The sequence below is a fragment of the Gopherus flavomarginatus genome, chromosome 15 (genome assembly GCF_025201925.1).
Source record: "Gopherus flavomarginatus isolate rGopFla2 chromosome 15, rGopFla2.mat.asm, whole genome shotgun sequence".
Classification (NCBI taxonomy): Eukaryota; Metazoa; Chordata; order Testudines; family Testudinidae; genus Gopherus; species Gopherus flavomarginatus.
The window spans coordinates 9,446,418-9,464,775 of record NC_066631.1 but is presented as its reverse complement, the minus strand read 5'-3'; the positions used below and the strand labels follow the sequence as shown (position 1 = coordinate 9,464,775).

The 18,358-nt window shown below is 48.9% G+C and overlaps 1 protein-coding gene across 3 annotated transcripts in view; it reads left to right on the top strand.

Moving 5' to 3' along the window:
• The window catches only part of KSR2 (kinase suppressor of ras 2), a 250,094-nt gene that overhangs the window by 74,025 nt on the left and 157,711 nt on the right, over positions 1–18,358 (top strand). For all 3 annotated transcript variants that reach the window (XM_050924133.1, XM_050924132.1, XM_050924134.1), the window contains exon 4: positions 10,040–10,221. In XM_050924133.1, coding sequence (XP_050780090.1) covers positions 10,040–10,221 — 182 coding nt within the window. The remainder of the gene's footprint in view (positions 1–10,039; positions 10,222–18,358) is intronic.

Below are 18,358 nucleotides of genomic sequence, written 5' to 3'. Positions count from 1 at the left end.
TGCCAGGGGCTTTGTCTGGGATGAGCTCAGAGGCTGGGCAGGAGCTCAGCTTTGTCGCAAGTGGAGTGCACTCCATGGTGTCTCTTTAGGCCATGTGTTTCCAAAAAGGCTGCTTACAATGACCCTTGGCGTGGTCCATCAGCAGGATTGGAACCTAAGAGTTTCAGGTCTGTAGTAAAGATTTCCACTACTTGAGCTGCAGGAGTAACTCCATTAGCTAGTAGCAGCAGTAGGCTGGTATCTTCCATGGGGACCCGCCACTACTGTGTATGCGACACACTCTCTGTAAATGTGGGTGGCGTTTAAATGGTACCACGGGAGCAGCTTGTTTGTATAAATCTTTCTGAAGCTGCTCTGGATTGTGTCTACGGAAAGTGCTATGACGGAGGGATACTTGGGGATCCAGGTGGGAAAGGAAAATGTGGGGATGAGAAATGGAAACAAGGGACACTCAGGAGGACTGGTTCAGGCCATGCTGCCAACCTGCAGCTGCTGGACTCCCTATGGACACATGGGCTCCACCCCAAGGCTGGAACATTGGTGTGAACTTTCCTGTGGCGCTTCAGTGTGCTGTGGTACCCGGGGACTGCCTTGGGCTGTGTGGCAGCTCTCTGTTGCGACAGTAACTTGACCCTCCTCTCAGAAATAGGGAGACGTCCCCTCTTACTCTCTTCTCCTGCTCTAACCATTTGCTACCCTTCCTCCTGGCAGTGAAATCCCCTGCAGGATTGATTGTCCTGCTGAAAAGGGAATTGTCCTTGCCATATCCCTTCCTGCCACTGCTAATGGGCTCTCCAGTGACAGCGGTCCTAGGATCTCAGGAGTTCTGGGACCACAAAGGGGTTTAGAGTCTCAGCTGCCCCTTGTCTCCAGGCTTGCCTTGAAATTGCAGCTGGTTTCAGAGTCAGCTGTATTGACCAGATGATAATTGGGGATATTTTTAAAGGTCCGACTAACTGTTGCAAGACTTAGCTCATCCCAGGGTTTTCTGTTGGTCTCTGTAGAGGATAAATCTGTTGCTAGGGGCTGCAGAGACCTGGACTTGTCACCATGGAGACAACAGCAGAGGGTACCCTGGAAACATGGAAGGCTTGGAAACCTGGGGACAGCTGTCTGGGATTGGGCTGGCTCTTAGCAGGTGAAGACACATGATTACAGGCAGGTGTATTAGAGTGTCCAACTCAGTGGGAGTCCCGTTGAGGGCGTTCTGGGGCCATTACTCTCAAGCGTCCCAGCCCTCTGCTCCAGCCTGCTTCAGAGACAGGAGGCTACATTGCCGAACCTCATCTGATTCAATTGTCTGTTCGGCTAACGAGCCCACATGCCACGCAAAACAAGCTCCTTGATGGCGAGTTGTTTGCACAGAGACATTGAAATGAGCAGCAGCTTTTCCTGTGCAAGGAAACAATTAGTGCATTAGAGTTGGGTTTAATTGTCACATGCTATGGAGGACTGTAAAACGTTTGGGGTGCTGCAAGGCAGTCATTTCCTAGCAGTTGGCGTCTCCAGATGCCCGTGGCGTTGTCATGGATTTGGGGTTATCGAAGATGTGCTGTGGTTGAGAGGAAGGGAAGGATGCTGTTGTGGAGACGGCCCAGGGCAGCGAGCCAGAGTGTTCTGGTTTTGGCTCTGACACTGCCTTCTTGTGTGATTTTTGGGAAGCCACTTCACCTCTCCAGGCCTCAGTCTCCCTCTGTGTGCAGTGAGGGTGATAATGCTGGTGACCCCCCGGCAGGATGGGGGTGGGGGGACATTGCTGTATTATTAATGGAGAAGGGCTCACATTACAAAGTCCAGATAGATATTATGTCTTGAATTGTTATGAAGAGGGACAATCTGAGATCTGGATTTCAAACTGCTGCATGTTCTTGTATGCATTTAGACCTGACCCATAGGCTCACCTCTACTGAATGAGACACTTGCATATCTAGTTAGTTGAGCAGTCATGTCACCAGAGGGTCTGAACACCTGCTGGGAAGTGGCTGAGACATGAGGGGACATAACTCAGAAGTTAAGGAAACTAGGAGGAAAGAGAGGCTTTGGATACAGCATTAACAGATGGAGTTAGCTACCTAGGAAGGCGATGGAGCATGAGACTAATCTTAAGACACTCTGATTTTTTTTCTGGTAAAACCAGGGGAATGTGAAAGAGGAGGAATGTGTGTGCGTGCGGGGAGAGGAGGGGATTAAGATAAATCAGTAACATCCCTTTGAGTTGGATGGTTTTGCGGGGCAATGACTAGCAAGCACTAGTCTCCTGTAACTCTGCACTCACTGAGACCACGTTTTCAGAGGGACGATGCTCCACCTCCTTTGGAAGCTCTGCCTGCTAGTTTCCTCTGATTGTTGAGGTTTGTCCAGAGCTTAGTGTGATCGATGTTGGTCTTTCTCCCTGCCCTTGCTCTCTCTGTCATAGCACGCTTTCCCTTCTCAAGCTGCTGCATGTAGAGTGACCAGATGTCCCAATTTTACAGCAACAGTCCCAATTTTCGGGTCTTTTTCTTATATAGGATCCTATTATCCCTGTCCCGATTTTTCAAACTTGCTATCTGGTCACCCTAGTTGCAAGCTGCCTTTCTGCAACTGCCTTCCTTTGTGACACATAGCCTGACTGTCCTAGGGGCTACCCCTCACCTTGTCCCCCTGATCGCTCTGTTCTAGGGGGGCTAGGGTGTCGACAATGCCCAGAGTGCTGGGAGCTGGACGTTCCAAGATTGTGACTCCCCCCTCCCCAAATCAGGCTGACACTAGATCTTTCCAGTTTTAGGGTGACACGTACAGCATTTCTGATGGCTACGGCCTCTTGAACCATCCCACAGAGCACTGGATGGACATAGTGGAGTGAAAACAAAAGGAATGCAATGAGCAGCAGAAATAATCCAGTGTTAAAAAGAAAATTAACAGTAGAAACATCCAATGTCTAAAAATCCCTGACAGGGAGGCTTCTGATCAAACCGTGCTATAAATCATCCTCTTGATGGCCAGACTCCATGGTGGTGGGCAGGGAAGGAATACTTAGAGACTGCTTGGTGTCAGAGGGCTCATGGTGTAAAGAAGGTGCCACCTCCCTATTTCTTTATCAGCTCTAGTTTTTGCTGTGTTGATGCAAGCTGCCTTTGGGATTCTCGGGGAATGTGCATGTCCAGTGTTTGAAACAGGAAGATGAGGGAGTTCTGTATGGTGCGGAGTTGGATCTAGTTACAGCTGTCAGAGACCTACTGCTGTGTCTTTCCACCAAGCGATGTCATCTCACCACTGGATAGATGCTTACTTCATGCCAGGGCATGGCTGGAGCTGCCGGCCCTGTCTGCAGCTGGCCTCCTAGTAAAGCCCCACTTCAGCAAAACGTTTAAGCATGTACCAAAATCACGTCTGTTCAACCGAGCACTCAAACACATGCAAAGAGTGGGACTTAAAAATATGGGTGTAAAGTTAAGCACACGCTTTGGTGCTTTGCTGAATAGGGGTGTCAGCGAGGAGCGCTAAAGTAGGAAGAGAGTCACTCAGGGATGGGGGTGGAGTGATTTAGCTAATCGATTCCTGGTGTCCTGTCACCCTGGTATCTGGGCACCATTCTGTGTTCACACCTCCAGGAAGCTAGCTTCTTCCAGTCCAATCCCTGCCTAAAGCAACAATTGCTGCCAAGAGCAAATGCTCTGGCTTTTGTGGGAAAACATCCATTGAATGCAGGGAGGAGAGTTTTCAAATGAACTCTCACCAGGATGCGGGGACAGTGCCAGGGCACACACAGGCATGTGCCTCACCACAAGAGGGCTCACTGGGCTACGTTAAGAGCAGAACATGACAAAGGTGCTATGCCCCTGTATGTTCTGAGTGCAGCTCAGGGCTGCTGGCATTGGAGATGGGGTGGCCAAGGAGGGGGAGCCTTGGCAGGAGCTGGTGGCACTGTCTGTGGTTGAGGGAGCCCACCGGGTTGGTGGAGATGGTGGGCATGGCAGCTCCCTGAGAACACTGAGCAAATACAGCCAGGGTCCTTCTTCGTGATGTCTGAAACCAAACCAGGTGGGAAAGGGAGGGCACTCAGTAGCACCCACAGAGCTGTCTGGGCTTTGGGGTGAGCTGAGCTGTTCTCTGGGGCTGGAATGTTCAGAGGGACCAAAGGGAATTAGGTCCTGGAATCCCACTGAAATGCTTTGGGATTTGGTGCCTGACTCACTTAGGCTATCCCGGCACCTAAACCCCGTTAGGCTATCCCAGCCTGAATGCTTTGCAAGGATTGTGTGGGGTTTCACCTTGCTTAGCCGCCCAGCCCTTTCTTCTGCTTCAGTAAAACTCCTCTGTGCCAGGGAGGACAGTGCTAGGGGTGGTACAGAACAGAACTGGGCACCCAGCCCTGGGGTCCTTTGTAAGATTGCGTGCTTTTTTGGGTTCTTCAGCCAAACTCCCAGGGATGGGTCGGGTGAGGAGACCCCCTCTGTCATACTCTCCTACTCAGATCTGAACCTTAGAGTTCAGAGCATGAGAAGCTAGCATGAAACCTCCAAACTTAATTACCACCTTGGATCTGATATCGCGGCCACCAGCCAGAAGATTCCAGTGTCTGGCTCACTCTGGTCTCCCCAAAACCTTCCCTGGGGGGACCCCAAGACTCAAATGCCCTGAGTCTCAACACAAAGGGAAATAACCCACTTCCCTTCCCCCTCTTTACCTCCTCCCAGATTTCCCTGCCCTGGGTACTCTAGGATATGTCCTGCTTCAAGTCCTTGAAACACAAGTACCGAGAGATCAATCTCTCTCCCCCCTCACCCAGAGGGTATGCAAAGTCAGGCTTAGTAAATCTAACACAAAGAGATTCTCTCTTCCCCCCTGTCTTCTTCCTCCCACCAATTCCCTGGTGAGCTGCAGATTTAATCCCCCTTGAGCCCCCACAAAAAAAAAATCCAACAGGTCTTAAAAAGAAAGCTTTATATAAAGAGAAAGAAAAAGACATAAAATTGGTCTCTGTATCAAGGTGACAATATACAGGGTCAATTGCTTAAAAGAACAAATGAATAAACAGCCTTATCCAAACAGAATACAACTTAACACAATCCAGCAGCTACACACATATAAATACAAAAAAACAATAAACACCTATTGTCTTACTTACTATCCTTGTACTTACAACTTGGAAACAGAAGATTAGAAAGCCTGGAGATAGAGAGATCACTCTCATAGCCGAGAGGGTCACCAAACCAAGACAAAGAACAAAGAACTTACACCCAAACTTCCCTCCACCCAGTTTTGAAAGTATTTTGTCTCCTGATTGGTCCTCTGGTCAGGTGTTTCAGGTCACTGTTTGTTAACCCTTTATAGGTGAAAGAGACATTAACCCTTAGCTATCTGTTTATGACACCCTCTGCAATAGATTTCTGGAGACAAGAGCATTTCCCCCTGGGGGAAAGGTGCTGTAATTCCCCATAGGAGACATCTCCTGCTGTGGGGGGACTTATTCTATGAGATGCTGAGTTGGGGAAGATGGAGGAAATCCCATGTATAAGAGTCTCTTGGGGGATGGTCCTATCTCCCTCAGGCATCTCCTGTATCCAGTTTTCAGGGGTCAGTGGACCCTGCTGTGAAGTGTGTGAGAAGTTAGCCTGTCTCACTTTGGCTTCCCTCAGGAGCTGGCAAGTTGGGTTTGTGGTGGAGGGATGGGGCACCTCACATGCTGGACTTGAAGGGGGCTGGGTGGATCCCTCAGCCATGGGGGAGGCCACTTGTTGGATGTCTGCCCAGGTGCAGAAGGAGACTCTGATACCATGGCACGTGGTGGGGCTGGGCTGGCTGGAATCTCTCTTATGAGCTGCTGGACGAGGGGTTGGGTTTAGTGGCTTTAGAAACAAGGAAGGAAATGCTGCTAATGGGCAGAAGAGCTGTGCCAAAGCTGCCGGCCCATAATGCAAACGTGCACCACAGGAGCTGTCTCTGCCTGCCCCAAGCGCTAGAGAAGACCTCTCGTGGTCGCTGGGCCAGTGGCAGCAAACCTGACGCAGAACCTTGGAGTGACGCGGTCCCTGGAGCGTTCGGCCTTAGTGATAAAGTCTGTCAGGAGACAGACTTGGCTGCCAGTCTCACGCCCTCTCCAGCCGTTACTGACCAAGCATGGTGAGGTGCTGGCCCGACCCATCAGCAGGAGCAAGGCTGGGGAGGCCTCTGCATCTTTCCCTGGAGCTGTAGAGGGCTGATCCAGCTGGATCCACCCTCCGTCATCGGAAGGTTAATACGATTCATTCTCTTCCCTCACCACCCCTGCATTGTTGTTAACTAATTAGTTACAACAGTATAACCAGAAATCAAATGCACCTGATTGAATAAAAGGCTGTAATTCAAGCAGGAGTCAATGCTAACCTCATAAATCGTGAGAAAATATCGCCAGCGGTTTCTGAGTGTCAGAGCCTGGGCAGCTGAGTGATGGCCCTGGGAGCCCCTCCAGGCCCTGGAATTGTTTATTGATAACATCAAGGGCTATTGCGCTGCCTCCTTGCTGCCAGGGGACAGAAAAAACGCCAGCAACCACCCAAAAAAACCTCTCCAGGATTAATGAAAGGGGCCTGGGCTTCCTTAATGGACGCTGCAGCCTCAATGGGAACATTGTGTGCGTGAGAAGAGCAGAAAGTGCTGTAACCGGAGATCCCAGGGACTGGGGCAGTGAGCAAGGCTGGGAAGTGCTACAGCAGAACGAGCTCTCTCTAGCAGCTCCTCAGGGCACAGGCTGGCTGTAGCAGCCAGTGAGGCACCTTTCTTCTCCCCATCCCCATGTTAATATCCAGGCCAAATCCTGAGAGGGGCTGAGCACCACAATCCCGGTGACTTCAGCAGGTGGCGGGAGTGTTTCACCCCTGTGCAAAGGCCCCATCTGAAGTCTGCGTGCCAGTCGAGTCCCACGCTAGCCCTGTTTTGAGAGCTGAAGTGATGCCACGTCCCTGGGCTGAGTCCTTGCACAGGGTGAATTTCACCCAAGGTGCTCACATCACTCGGGGTCTGGCCCTTTATACCCCCCTTTGCCCTCCGCCAGTGCACACTGACTCCCCATCAGTCCTGGTTAGACAGTGCCAGGCAGGATCTCATTCAATCCAACAAGCTAGCAGAGCGGAGAGAAAAATCTGCATCTTCCCTCCGCCTCCAAGAACAGCTGATTGTGACTGGGGAGTCCCGAAACTTTGGCCAGCGCATGGCTGGCTAAACTGCCCACTTGGATGGCTTGTGCCCTGCGTCAGATAAATGTGTGTGTGTGGGGGGGGGCGTGCTTTTTGGGGCACCCACATAAATGGTTTTATGGACTGGCCTCTTGCTTTGAAAGTTAGCCCTTAGCCTAGAGGCCCAGTGGAAAGTTGTATGGATTTTTTCATAGTCCAACTGCTAGCCTGGGGCTCAGGAAATGTGGCTTTACCAGACTTCTTGTGTGACTTTGGGCAAGTCACTTTAGCCTCCCTGTGCCTCTGTTTCCCTTTCGTACAATGGAGACAAGAGCACTGGCCTGCATCCCCGGGCTATGGTGCGGAAAGCCAAATTAGAGTGTGAGGCACTCAGACATGACACCAATGGGGGCCACCACTGCTGGTGTATTAATTTAGATGGCATAAAAGAACCAAATGTGTTAAAGTAACCCAAGCACTGTCCAGCATTAACCAGCCTTAACTAAGGCCTGAGCTTTGGTATACAGAGCTCTCAGCCTGCTGAGTGCCATGGCAAACACACAATTGAAATTCCTTTTAACCTTTTAGTGAAGACCAAGACAACAAGGAAAACCAGTTCCATCCTTTGAAATGTAAAGTATTAAATAAGACTTGAATTGCATCGATATCCCTTGTTCTCTTTCTCTTTAGCTGGAGAGAGTTTTGGAAGGAAAAACCCCTTGTCCGACCATCTCTTCGATGGCATCAAAGATGGGACTAACTGTCCTTTAGGGGAAAAGAGAAAGAAGTTAGATGAGATGAGCTGGAGATGTTGCTGCTGTTGAAGTCTGATCCCATTTCGTCCCAGCTGGTGGTTGGGATTTAGCTGGAGCTGAGAAGGGTGGCAGGTATCATCTGGCCTGGTTTGGTCAGGGCATCCCTCAGGATTAGGACGAATAAGGTCCAAGATCCCAGGAGATGGCGGGGGTAGCCATGATGGTGAAACTCACACCAGTAGCCTCTGACTTCCTCTTCCATCATTTCCCTGCCAGAGTCTCTTTCTTTAAGGACCCCAAAATGGAGTGATGGGTGGAACAGCCCATCCGCTAGGCCTATGTTGATTTCATTCATTGGTTTCTGGTTCTACATCTTCTGTTTTTATCAAGTGTGATTTCAACACAGTCCATGGATTATATCAATAGCCTTTTGGTTTAGACAAATCCATTCTGTCTCCCGTTTGTGCCTTTTCCCATCAACATTTATTGGAGGTTGTTGTGACTCTTTATGAACTTTCACACAGTTTTTACAGTTGCGCTCACAATTCGAGTAAATGTGTAGGCTCCGCCCAATTACCACAACAGAACCTCTGTTGTAGCACGGGGCCAGATCCTCAGCTGGTCTAAATTGGCGTAATTCTACTGAAATCCATGGAGCTGCACTGATTAGCACCAGCTGAGAATCCGGCCCTGGAATCATCATCTCATTCATCAACTTGCCAAACTGGGCAATACATTTTAAATTAACTGGAATGTAAAAATGTTAAAAGACTGCAAAGAAATTCCAATTGAACACCCATAGGTGCAGTAGAGCTCTCGTCTCTCGACATGTCCGTAACACAGTCGGGCTACTGTTGGCATTATATTAATGATAAATGGTGCCTGTTTGTGTGGCCAAAGAATCCAGGAGGAGATTTTGAAAGATACCTAAGGGATCTGAGTTCCCAGTAACCTAAAGGAATGGCAATTGGGTGTCTAGACCCCCTAGGTAACTTTGAAAATCGCAGCTCCAAGGTTTACTGGCTCCAACAATATTTGCATATCTGTCTGTCTTAAGGTTTTATACTGCCGCCCATCACCATGGTATCTGGACTCCTTCCATGTTAAAGCAATAGCATTATCAAAGTCCCTAGTGCACGTCATGGTGTCTCTGGCTTCTCTCCTGCATTGGGATATAAATTTTGTTTGGGATAGGGTGGTTTTTTAATTTCATTTTGTGGATTTGTGAGGCCGTTTTCAGGGTTTTTGGTGAGAGAGGGTTTGGGTTAGTGTCGGTGTGTCATTTCTGGGATGGTAGATAGACCTAACCAAACAGGGAAGTTTGGTACCCAGATTTGTGCACATAAAGACCCACTTGCATGGAGAGTGCAGCTGGGACAGGCATAGTGGATGTGTTTTAAAAACAAACCTTTTGTAGGAATAGCTTAAGCACCGAGTTTTGAAAACGTAGCGCTGGAGGAACAAGCTGGTAAGAGAAGATATTTCCAAAATTCTCACTGGTCAGTGCAGACTCCTGATTGATTTGTTCCTTTCCAAGTCTTGACTGAAAGCGGGTTTGAAGAATGAATTATGGTGAGGCTCCAGTACCCCAGCATGGCATCACATTTGTCTGTCCCAGGCACTAAAGATTTTTCAGGTAGCAGTTGAGTGTAATTTCTGTAGGATGCTGAAGATTGATGTGCCATGTAGCGTTAGCATGCCGTAGTTTCAGAACTGTGAAATGCAATACGGACTTAGCAAGGCTGGTGTGTGAAGAAATGATGTGATTTTTATTAGCTTGTGTTACCATGTGGGTAATAATAGTTTGCATTCACATAGCACCTGCCATCCAAGGATCTCAAAGCACTTGATAACGTGGCTTGAAGGTAAGCCTCGGAACTGAATCTGACTTTGGAAATGGGCTCATTATTAAGATAAGGGGCCACATGCAAATATGTATCTGAGCCCAGGTTTGGATTTCACGGCTTCCAATGTGTGAGGACATGGGTTCGGGCCCATGTCTTCCTGTGCTTGTGTTTTAGTCAGACACATACTAGTGTTTCCCTGCCTGGCTTGCTGGCACTTCTTCCCTCTCCTCTGTTTACCATGAGAAAACATATCGTTTCCTTTGCTGCTTTTCTTCATTTTTTCTCCTTCTCTTTCCCTTAGAGCCAAGAAAAAGAACAAGCCCCTGAACTTAAAGATTCACAACAGTGTGGGAAGCTGTGAGAACATCCCCTCCCAGCGCTCTCCCGTCCTGTCCGAGCGCTCCCTGCGTTCCTTCTTTGTGGGACACCCGCCTTGCATTCCTTCCACTCCTCCTATCCACATGGAAGCCACCTTCTCAGCAAGTAAGTCAGACCAGCTCAGAGGGGAGCCTCTGCTTGGGATCACGTGTCTCTTTCCTTGAAGGCTCTTGGAGTTAGGCACCTGTCGCACTCCACTGCTGCTCAGGTCGGCAGGGAAGAGGAGTCTGGAGGTAGGAGGCTCCACGATTCTGTTCTGTAGCCAGTTGTAGATAAATAGCTTAGAAAGCATTGGGTACATTTTGCTGGCCTGTGCATTTCTCTCACTGGTTTGGCAGAGGGAAATTTGTTGCTCTAAATATTGAGGGTGATCTGTGAGTAGTTAGAATGAAGTCTGGTGCGTGTGTGTAACTATAGATATGTGTACATGTGTATAAATATTGAGGGATTAAATATAAGCATGTGTATATAAAATATGAAGACAGACACAAATCCAGCCCTTACTATAGCCCCAGCCATAGGTATGCATTTCAGTGCAGGTGTTGGAGAGCAGTGGCTTCAGGCTCTGATTCAGGAAAACACTCCAGCACTTTGCAGTGGTTTTCAACCAAGGGTACACAAGGTCTTCCAGGGGGCCCATCAACTCGTCTAGATAGTTTTACAATAAGCTACAGAAAAAGCACTAGCAAAGTCAGTGCAAACTAAAATGTCATACCGACAATGACTTGTTTATGCTGCTCTTTATACTATACAGTGAAATGTAAGTATGGTATTTCTATTCCAGTAGATTTATTTGATAATTATATGGTAAATGAAAACGGAAGCACTTTTTCAGTAATACTGTGCTGTGACACTTTTGTATTTTTATGTCTGATTTTATGAGCAAGTGAGGTGAAACTTGGGGGTGTGCAAGACAAATCAGACTTCTGAAAGGGGGTCAGGAGTCTGGAAAGGTTGAGAGCCCAAAGGCATTGAAGGATTAAAGAAACCTGTTTCATTTTGGATATGCAGGTCTCCCATGAGATTGCTGCCGATTCTGGCTCTCAGCTTTGAACATACAGGTCCAGTTTTTCCAATGGGTCTCCTTTACCATACCATAAACCTTATCAGCAAAGACTGGCTCTGTGTCTGTGACTTGTTTTGCATACAGATTTTTTCAGACCCTTTCGAGGAAGCCTAAAGCAAAGTTGGCCCCTGAGGTAAAAGTTTTGGAACAAACTGTATTGGGTCAGTGTCTTTTTCAAATTTCTTTATACACGGTCTGTTTTCTGCTCCCATTGATGCTAGTGGCAAAAAACCTCCACTGACTTCAGTGGGAGGAGTGGGCCCTGTTTGCAATGCCCAGAGCTAGATGGTATCAAAGCACAATGTACTGTGTTCCACGCTGCTGGGTGGCTTGTGTAAATTCTGCCAGTGTTCAGATGGCAGGGTGGGGGATGAGTGGGTCGCAGGTGGATGGTTAGCCCTGGATCCAAGGGGAGGGGAAAACACTTTTAGATCCTGACCCTTATTTCCCAGCCCCAAGCCAGAGTTCTGGTTAATTTTGGAGCTTTTGAAGCTTTTACAGCAGAGCTGTGAATATAAAGGTAAACAGAACCCACCCAAAAAATACAGGGAAAGTCACCGGAGAAGCAGAAATCCTACATATGCCAAGTGCAATGGATGTGGAAATATGGCACTGGGCCTGACACTTACTTACCGACTCTTTCTAGTTACTAATGTTCAGCTAAACCGCCTTTCTCTAATTCTTTGCATTTGCCTTCTACTAGCTCATCGCTTTCTCCCCTCTCTCGCTCTCTGTCCTTTTCTTTTTCTCCCTTTACCTGTTCTTTTTACTTTGTGTTCATTTCTCCTTTTTTCCTCCTCTCCAGAGGCTTTCTTATTCCTCCTCTTTACTTCCTGTTTTTTTCCTACTCTTCATATTTCGATCGTCTTATTTTGCCTTTCTCTGCTCTCCCTTCTCGCTCAGTTTCTCAGGGCACTGGGCAGTGCTGTGAAATGTTGCTTGAACAAGCTGTGGCATCTTCCACGGCATTGCACATCCTTACAGAGACACCCACCCCCCCGTCCCAATCCTCCTCTGACAGTCCTCCTCCACCAGGGAGCACATGCCAAGGTGGGAAGGTGCCAAGAAACTGGCACCTAGATACTGTGGTATTTGGCGCCCTATAAATATCCAAGATAGAAGAAATGTGATCTGGAGCAGCTGGCCACGGGGTCTGTGCACATAAGCCTGTTGTCTTTGAGGCATGTTGTGGTTGGGGGTGGATGGTACTGCTGTTGGGTAGAGGGGCAGATCCACAAAGAACTAGGCCGTGGGTCAATGGAAGGTATCCCTCAGCTAAAAGGCAAGCTGGTCCAGTAAGTCAGCTGTAGCCATACTTTTCTCCAGAGAAACAACACTCCCCCTCCCCATAGGAAGCAATGCAATCATCTGTCTCCATAAAAAGCTGCTTCTAGCCATGCAGCCAAAAATAAATGGATGAACGGGGAGTGTATGCATGTGTGTGTTCTCTCCTTGCCCCGTTGGTATGAGGCCTTTGTGAGTGAGAGGCTGATGGAGCAACATGGCAATCAGGAGGGACAGAATTCAGCATGCAGGAGGTTAAATCTTCAGTGCTGCACCTGGCAGATGACACACACAGCGTCTCATGCTGCTTTTAATCAGAGCTGCAGCCTATCCTCCAGGCAGGGCACTGGGAATTTACCAGGCGTTCTCCTGGCCCGGATAGATCCAGCTGATATCTGGGTACTGCAGTCCCTCGGGTGCTGGGAGTGCAGGGACCCTGTGTCCCAAAGTCACAAGGCAGCGCTGCTGCAGGCATGGCTCACCGTGGAGAAAGCGCAGGATTGTCAGTTTATTTCAGACACACAACCTCGGTTTTCCCCCAGTTACAGAGAGAGCATTTACCAGTTATTTAGCATCCGGGGCTTCCGCTTCATGTAAAAGGGGTGGGTGCCAGGAGTTCCGTTTCACTCCTCATGAAGGGAAGGGAGAGTTACCATTTGGAGCCCCCTTGGGAGGCAGGAGGGGCTCTGTCAGCTTCAGATTCCATAGGCAGCTGCAGGACAAGAGGCCGCGGGAGGCTGAAGCCGCTGCTCTAAGTGAAAAGCACGTGATTTCCAAATGGACTCTCAGACTCTCTGTGCTCCAGGACAGAGAAGGCAATGGTTCTGAGTATGTGGGGGTTACCTGAAGCCAAGGTGGATTAATTTAAATCAAGGCAATTTAAAGCGGTGATCTAAATCACCAAGTGGAAAGCCTTGATGTAAATCATTGATTTTAATCAACTTTTCCATTTGTACTTCACTTGTTGTCTAGAGAAAGGTTCATTCTCTTTGCTTGATAAAACCACTGAACCATGGTGATGCACAACTTAGTAGAGCCTCACACTAGATTTAGTATTTGGGTTTGCTACCTAGGAGGGTTCACCATAACTGTATGCACTTATTTAAGCAATTACATAGCTTAGTATTTTCCCATTTTGATTGATTGTACATTTTGTGTGTGTTCGAAAATGGTGAATGATGTATTGCTTATTTACTAGATAATTAACTTTTTGCTCAGGATTTGTGTCAAGCTGCATTAGGATGGTAACTGGAATTTAATTAAACTCACAAAACCAGCATACTTATTTTTTATTTAAACGTTTTAAGAGATTGTAGTAAGTTTAGGCCTTAAAATATTTTGTATTCAATTCAGATTTCGTTTTAAATAGGTTTATTTTTAAAAAGAAAAACGTCTGATCACTTAAATAACAAAATCAAAAAATAAAATGTAAATAAAATAAACCATTTTTTTTTAAATCATCAATTTTTATCTATCCCGCTTTAATCTTTTCTGCCCCCTCTTTATTCTCCCCCCTCCCAGCAAGCATAGCCATAGCCATCCAGTGGTAACACTTTCAGACCAGTCCCATTATTTCCTCTGCACACTGTCAGAACTCCACGTGCTGGGCTCATCGGACCTGGAATGCAAATACCAGAAAGGTCTTAGGTGCAAATGTCTCAGTAGCTTGAGGTTCGATTTCCTCTTGCACAGGACAACGCTCGATCTGTTTGCAAATAGAGTGTGAAAAACACTTAGGAACTCATCCTGTCTTGTCCAGCTTTGCATTGTCGTCCTCAGCCTTGTCTGCCTGCTTGTCCACTTCTTGCACCCTGGTCCTTTCTTTCACAGGGCCCTCAGTTCATGGGGCCACCTCCCTCAGCACCTTTGCAAGGAATCCACCCTGCCTGCCTTTTAGTCCCTGAGTCTCACTTGTGCCATGCTGCCAAACTGAGTTGTCTGTCCATTGCCTATTGTCCTGCCCTGTTGTCTGCTCCTATCTGTCCTCAGATTTCAAAGGATCATCCTCAAGTGTTTGGAAAGCACCCAGCATGGAGTGGATGTTACCTTAAACCAATAGCTAATGATAACGTTATCAGTCACTGAGCTTTGCAAAGGATCCACAACAGACTCCGCTGCCCTCCTGACCCGCTCAACTAGCACTGGTGGCCACTGATGTTCTATTCTTATCACCATCTAGGTCAGACTCGCTCAGAGCTGAGTGGTTAAAGACGCTGGTGTCTTGTATATAATGGAACCTCCACCGTTGCCAGCAACAGGAGAGCTGCACCGGGGAGTATTGCAACAGCGGGGAGTGTTCAGAAAACACTCAGTGTGGATACTGGGATGCAGCTCCCCTTCGCTCCTTGGAACACATGAAGACAACATCTGGGTGAAGAGCTTGAGGATCAGCTTTGCAGGCTGCCTTCAGAACTGGAGCTTCCTTTGAGGCCATTTGTTTGCGTATGCTGTACGTCGGCAGTGTCATGATGCAGTACGCCTGGCTTCTCTGCTTATGCCCCAGCACGGCACCTGGGGAGAGAGCAACCCTGCAGACCATGGCTCCCTTGGCCCTCCTGGGAAGCAAGAATCTTGTGATCCTCCCACACAAAGCATCTGCCTTCTGAAATGGTTCAAGATTCAGCAATCTGTTCCTGGCATCCCCTTCCTCCCGTTTCTTAGGCTGCCGGGTCAATGGGACCTAGCAGCAGCGCTGGGGGCTGGAGATATTATTTATGGAGATATGTCCAACTACCTGACTCTCAGCGGCACAGCTAGGAGATTTGCCTGGAGTGAGGATATTTTTATGTATTGCTATTTCCCCCAGCATCAAACCAATGTATCTTGCTGCCCAGAATGAGTAGTGGACCAGAAACCAAGCAATAAAGGCCATTCTCAGCAAGGCATTGGTGTGTCTCATTGCATTAGGTTCCCTTATGCATCACTGTTGGGTTGCACCATGTGGTGGGATAACCTGATGCAATGCGGCATACACAGGAATGTGACACAATGGGATGTGATGGACTAGCAAATGCCTGACCATTTTCTGGAGCGGTGGGGTTTTCTCTTCCCCTTCCGTCCTGGCTGGTCATCCCCTGACAGTCTGGGGTGTAATGTTTGCATGATCAGAGCATGGGAGCTGTGCCTAGTCTGGCAAATTATTCACAACAGGATGGTGGCTCTGCACTGGTGGATCTCGCAGTCCACCCCTTACCCTGTTCTAGGGGCTTTACAGACGAGATCCCAACACCAAAGATCTCGCATCATGCAGACTCCTGGGAAATTGTCAGTTCCATAGTGTAATTTACACTCCTCCCACTCAATCGATCTTAACACCCTTTTAGAAGAAGAACAATTGGAGGCAGTGTGGTCTAGTGGGTAGGGCACTAGACTGGGTGTCTGGAGACCTCGGTTCTCTTCTGAGCTCTGTTGCTGATTGGCTAAGTGGCCTTGGGCATGTCACTTTGTCATTCTGTGCCTCTGTTTTTCTTTCCCACCCTTTGTCAGCTTACAATCTAACTACACAGAACACTTTGGCCAGGGTCTCTCTCTCGGTACAGGGCCTAGCACAGCAGGTCTCAACTGCAGCCTCTAGTTGCCACAGAAATACAAATAACATTTGTGAGCACGCTAGGGACATTCCTGCCTTTCACCCCCCTGCCCATGCCAGGAGAGGTTAGTTGCTTCTGCTTACTCAGCTGTCTGCAAATGCAACTCACAGGAGCATGTTCTTCCAAACCTCGTCTGTTCAGCTTTTCACGCCCCTGCTGGTTTTGACTGTTTGGGGGTAATGACAGGAGATGGGATGTGTCCTGCATTTCTATCTGTCTTTGTCCCCTGAGTTGCCTAAAAGGGACATCTTTCTACAGAGCAGGCAGCTAAAGAGCAGTGACCCAGCAGAGAGAAGGTGACTGATCATACAAGCGGACTGCAAGGAGCCAGCGAGGATGCCAGCAAAGCCAACCGCTGTTCTCATGGGGGAGAAATACATCCCTGCTCCATAGTGCGGAGCGATGCCTTGCCATTCGGTTGCTGCTGCTGAGCCTGGAGTTACAACCAGAGGGTGACTTCAAATAATGTCCACCTTCCAGAAAGCTCTTTGACACTCCCAGAAAACAGACAACACGTAGACAGCAGCCGGATGATTGGTGTCGATCCTGAGGAATGCTGACAATGGCCTCATTTGCATGGCAACGAAGCACACTGCTCACCACCCTTCCTGCAAAATAAGCCGTTGGGGGTGTTAAAAAGAGAGTGATTATCCGGTGCGGTTTAATGGCGCTCGACACCAAGGGTCATTATGTCGGGGAGAGGAGACGAGCTGTGACACACAGCGCCGAAGCATATTTGTTTGGGAAAAAAGCATCCCTGCAGACTAGCTCTCCTCTGGCCCTGAAGGGTTTGTGTCTGTCACAGGCAGTGGTTAGGGGCATTGTCCTAAGGGAGGCATGTGTTACATCCACCCCTTTGGAGCACTCTGCATTCCCCCTTGTTCTGCCCAACAGACCTTACTTCAATCTACCTAGTGACATGGCCCCCATTTCTGAGCTAGCGCCTCGCTGTCCTTAGCAAATCACTGACCCTCTCTGCGGTAGGTTGGCTTTAGTCTCCCTGTTGCACAGATGGGGAACAAAGGGACAGACTGATTAAGTCAAGGACATGTGAGGAGTCTCTGATACGGTTGGGAATCGAACCTTGATCTCCAGAGTCCCCATCCAGCCTTAACCCCGAGACTACGCTTTCTCCTGGCCTTCATGTACCTAATCCCTTGGTGGAAAAAGCAGGCTCCTGGGGAGTGTTCACCATGCTCTGCTCCTCTCTGAACGGCAGGACTCAAGCCACATCCTCAGTTGTTGCCTGTAAACAGTGTGTAATTTGTGCTAGGTTTGCCAGGGCAGAGCCCCGGCACCTCTGGGCTCAGCAGTTCCTAGTCCCCGTGTCACACTCAAATGTCCCCTTCCCTCAGGGGATCCTCTGAGGAGGCAGATCAGCTAATCCAGCCCCGGCACCTCTGGGCCTGGCAGTTCCTAGCCCCGGCACCTCTGGGCTTGCGCATCATTTATGAATATAAAAACATTGCTTGAGCCCCATCACCTCTTTCATTGCAAATTAAGCACTGCCTGTACGGGTCTGCCCCGACATAACTGGAGACTTCAGGGCAGCACGAGCACTTTTGGACCCAAAGCCACGGGGCCTCCCTTTGGAATTTGGACTCTTCATTTCGCTGTCCCTTCCGCGGTCCCCCTGTCAGTTGGGGGACGCCCCACCCAGCTGCAAGCAGAAGCTGCACGTTCATTGGGTCCGAAAGCCACCTTTCCTGGGCTCCGTCCTATTAACAAAAAGGGTAATTCCAAAATCTCCCTGCACAAACCCCCAGCCTAGGCCTTCTCCCTAGGGTTCCTGCTCTCAACTGCTCTGCCCCACACCCTCACATCCTCTCCCACCCCCCACTACCTACCCACCCTACCTCTGATCAAGCTGCTGTGTTAGTGTAGCCACGACAGTGGCAGGGGCTTGTTGCCCTGAGTTATGTACCTGTCTGAGCCGTATGTGGGCTGGCCAACCCCGCCTGCTGCTTGTGCTGCCATGGCTACACTTTATGTTTAGCGTACTGGCTCAATCAGAGCTACCGCAGGTATGGCTCCTTGAGCGGGGAATTGCATCCCAGCTCCAAGGCCAGATGTACCCACCACAGTCAGGGGGGAACCTCATGAGTCATGCCTGTCCCACCCACTCAGCAGCTCCCTGCAGGGCTACCAACACCCGCCAAATGGAAACCTGTCCCCCCCCATCAGAGGTTACACTCTCCCTGTGAGGAGGAACAGGGAACATTTTGTCCCCTAGCTGTTCCACTGTCCTGCGAAGGAGGCGCATTGATACAGGTCAGCAGCGAGGACCCTCACAAATAGTTTA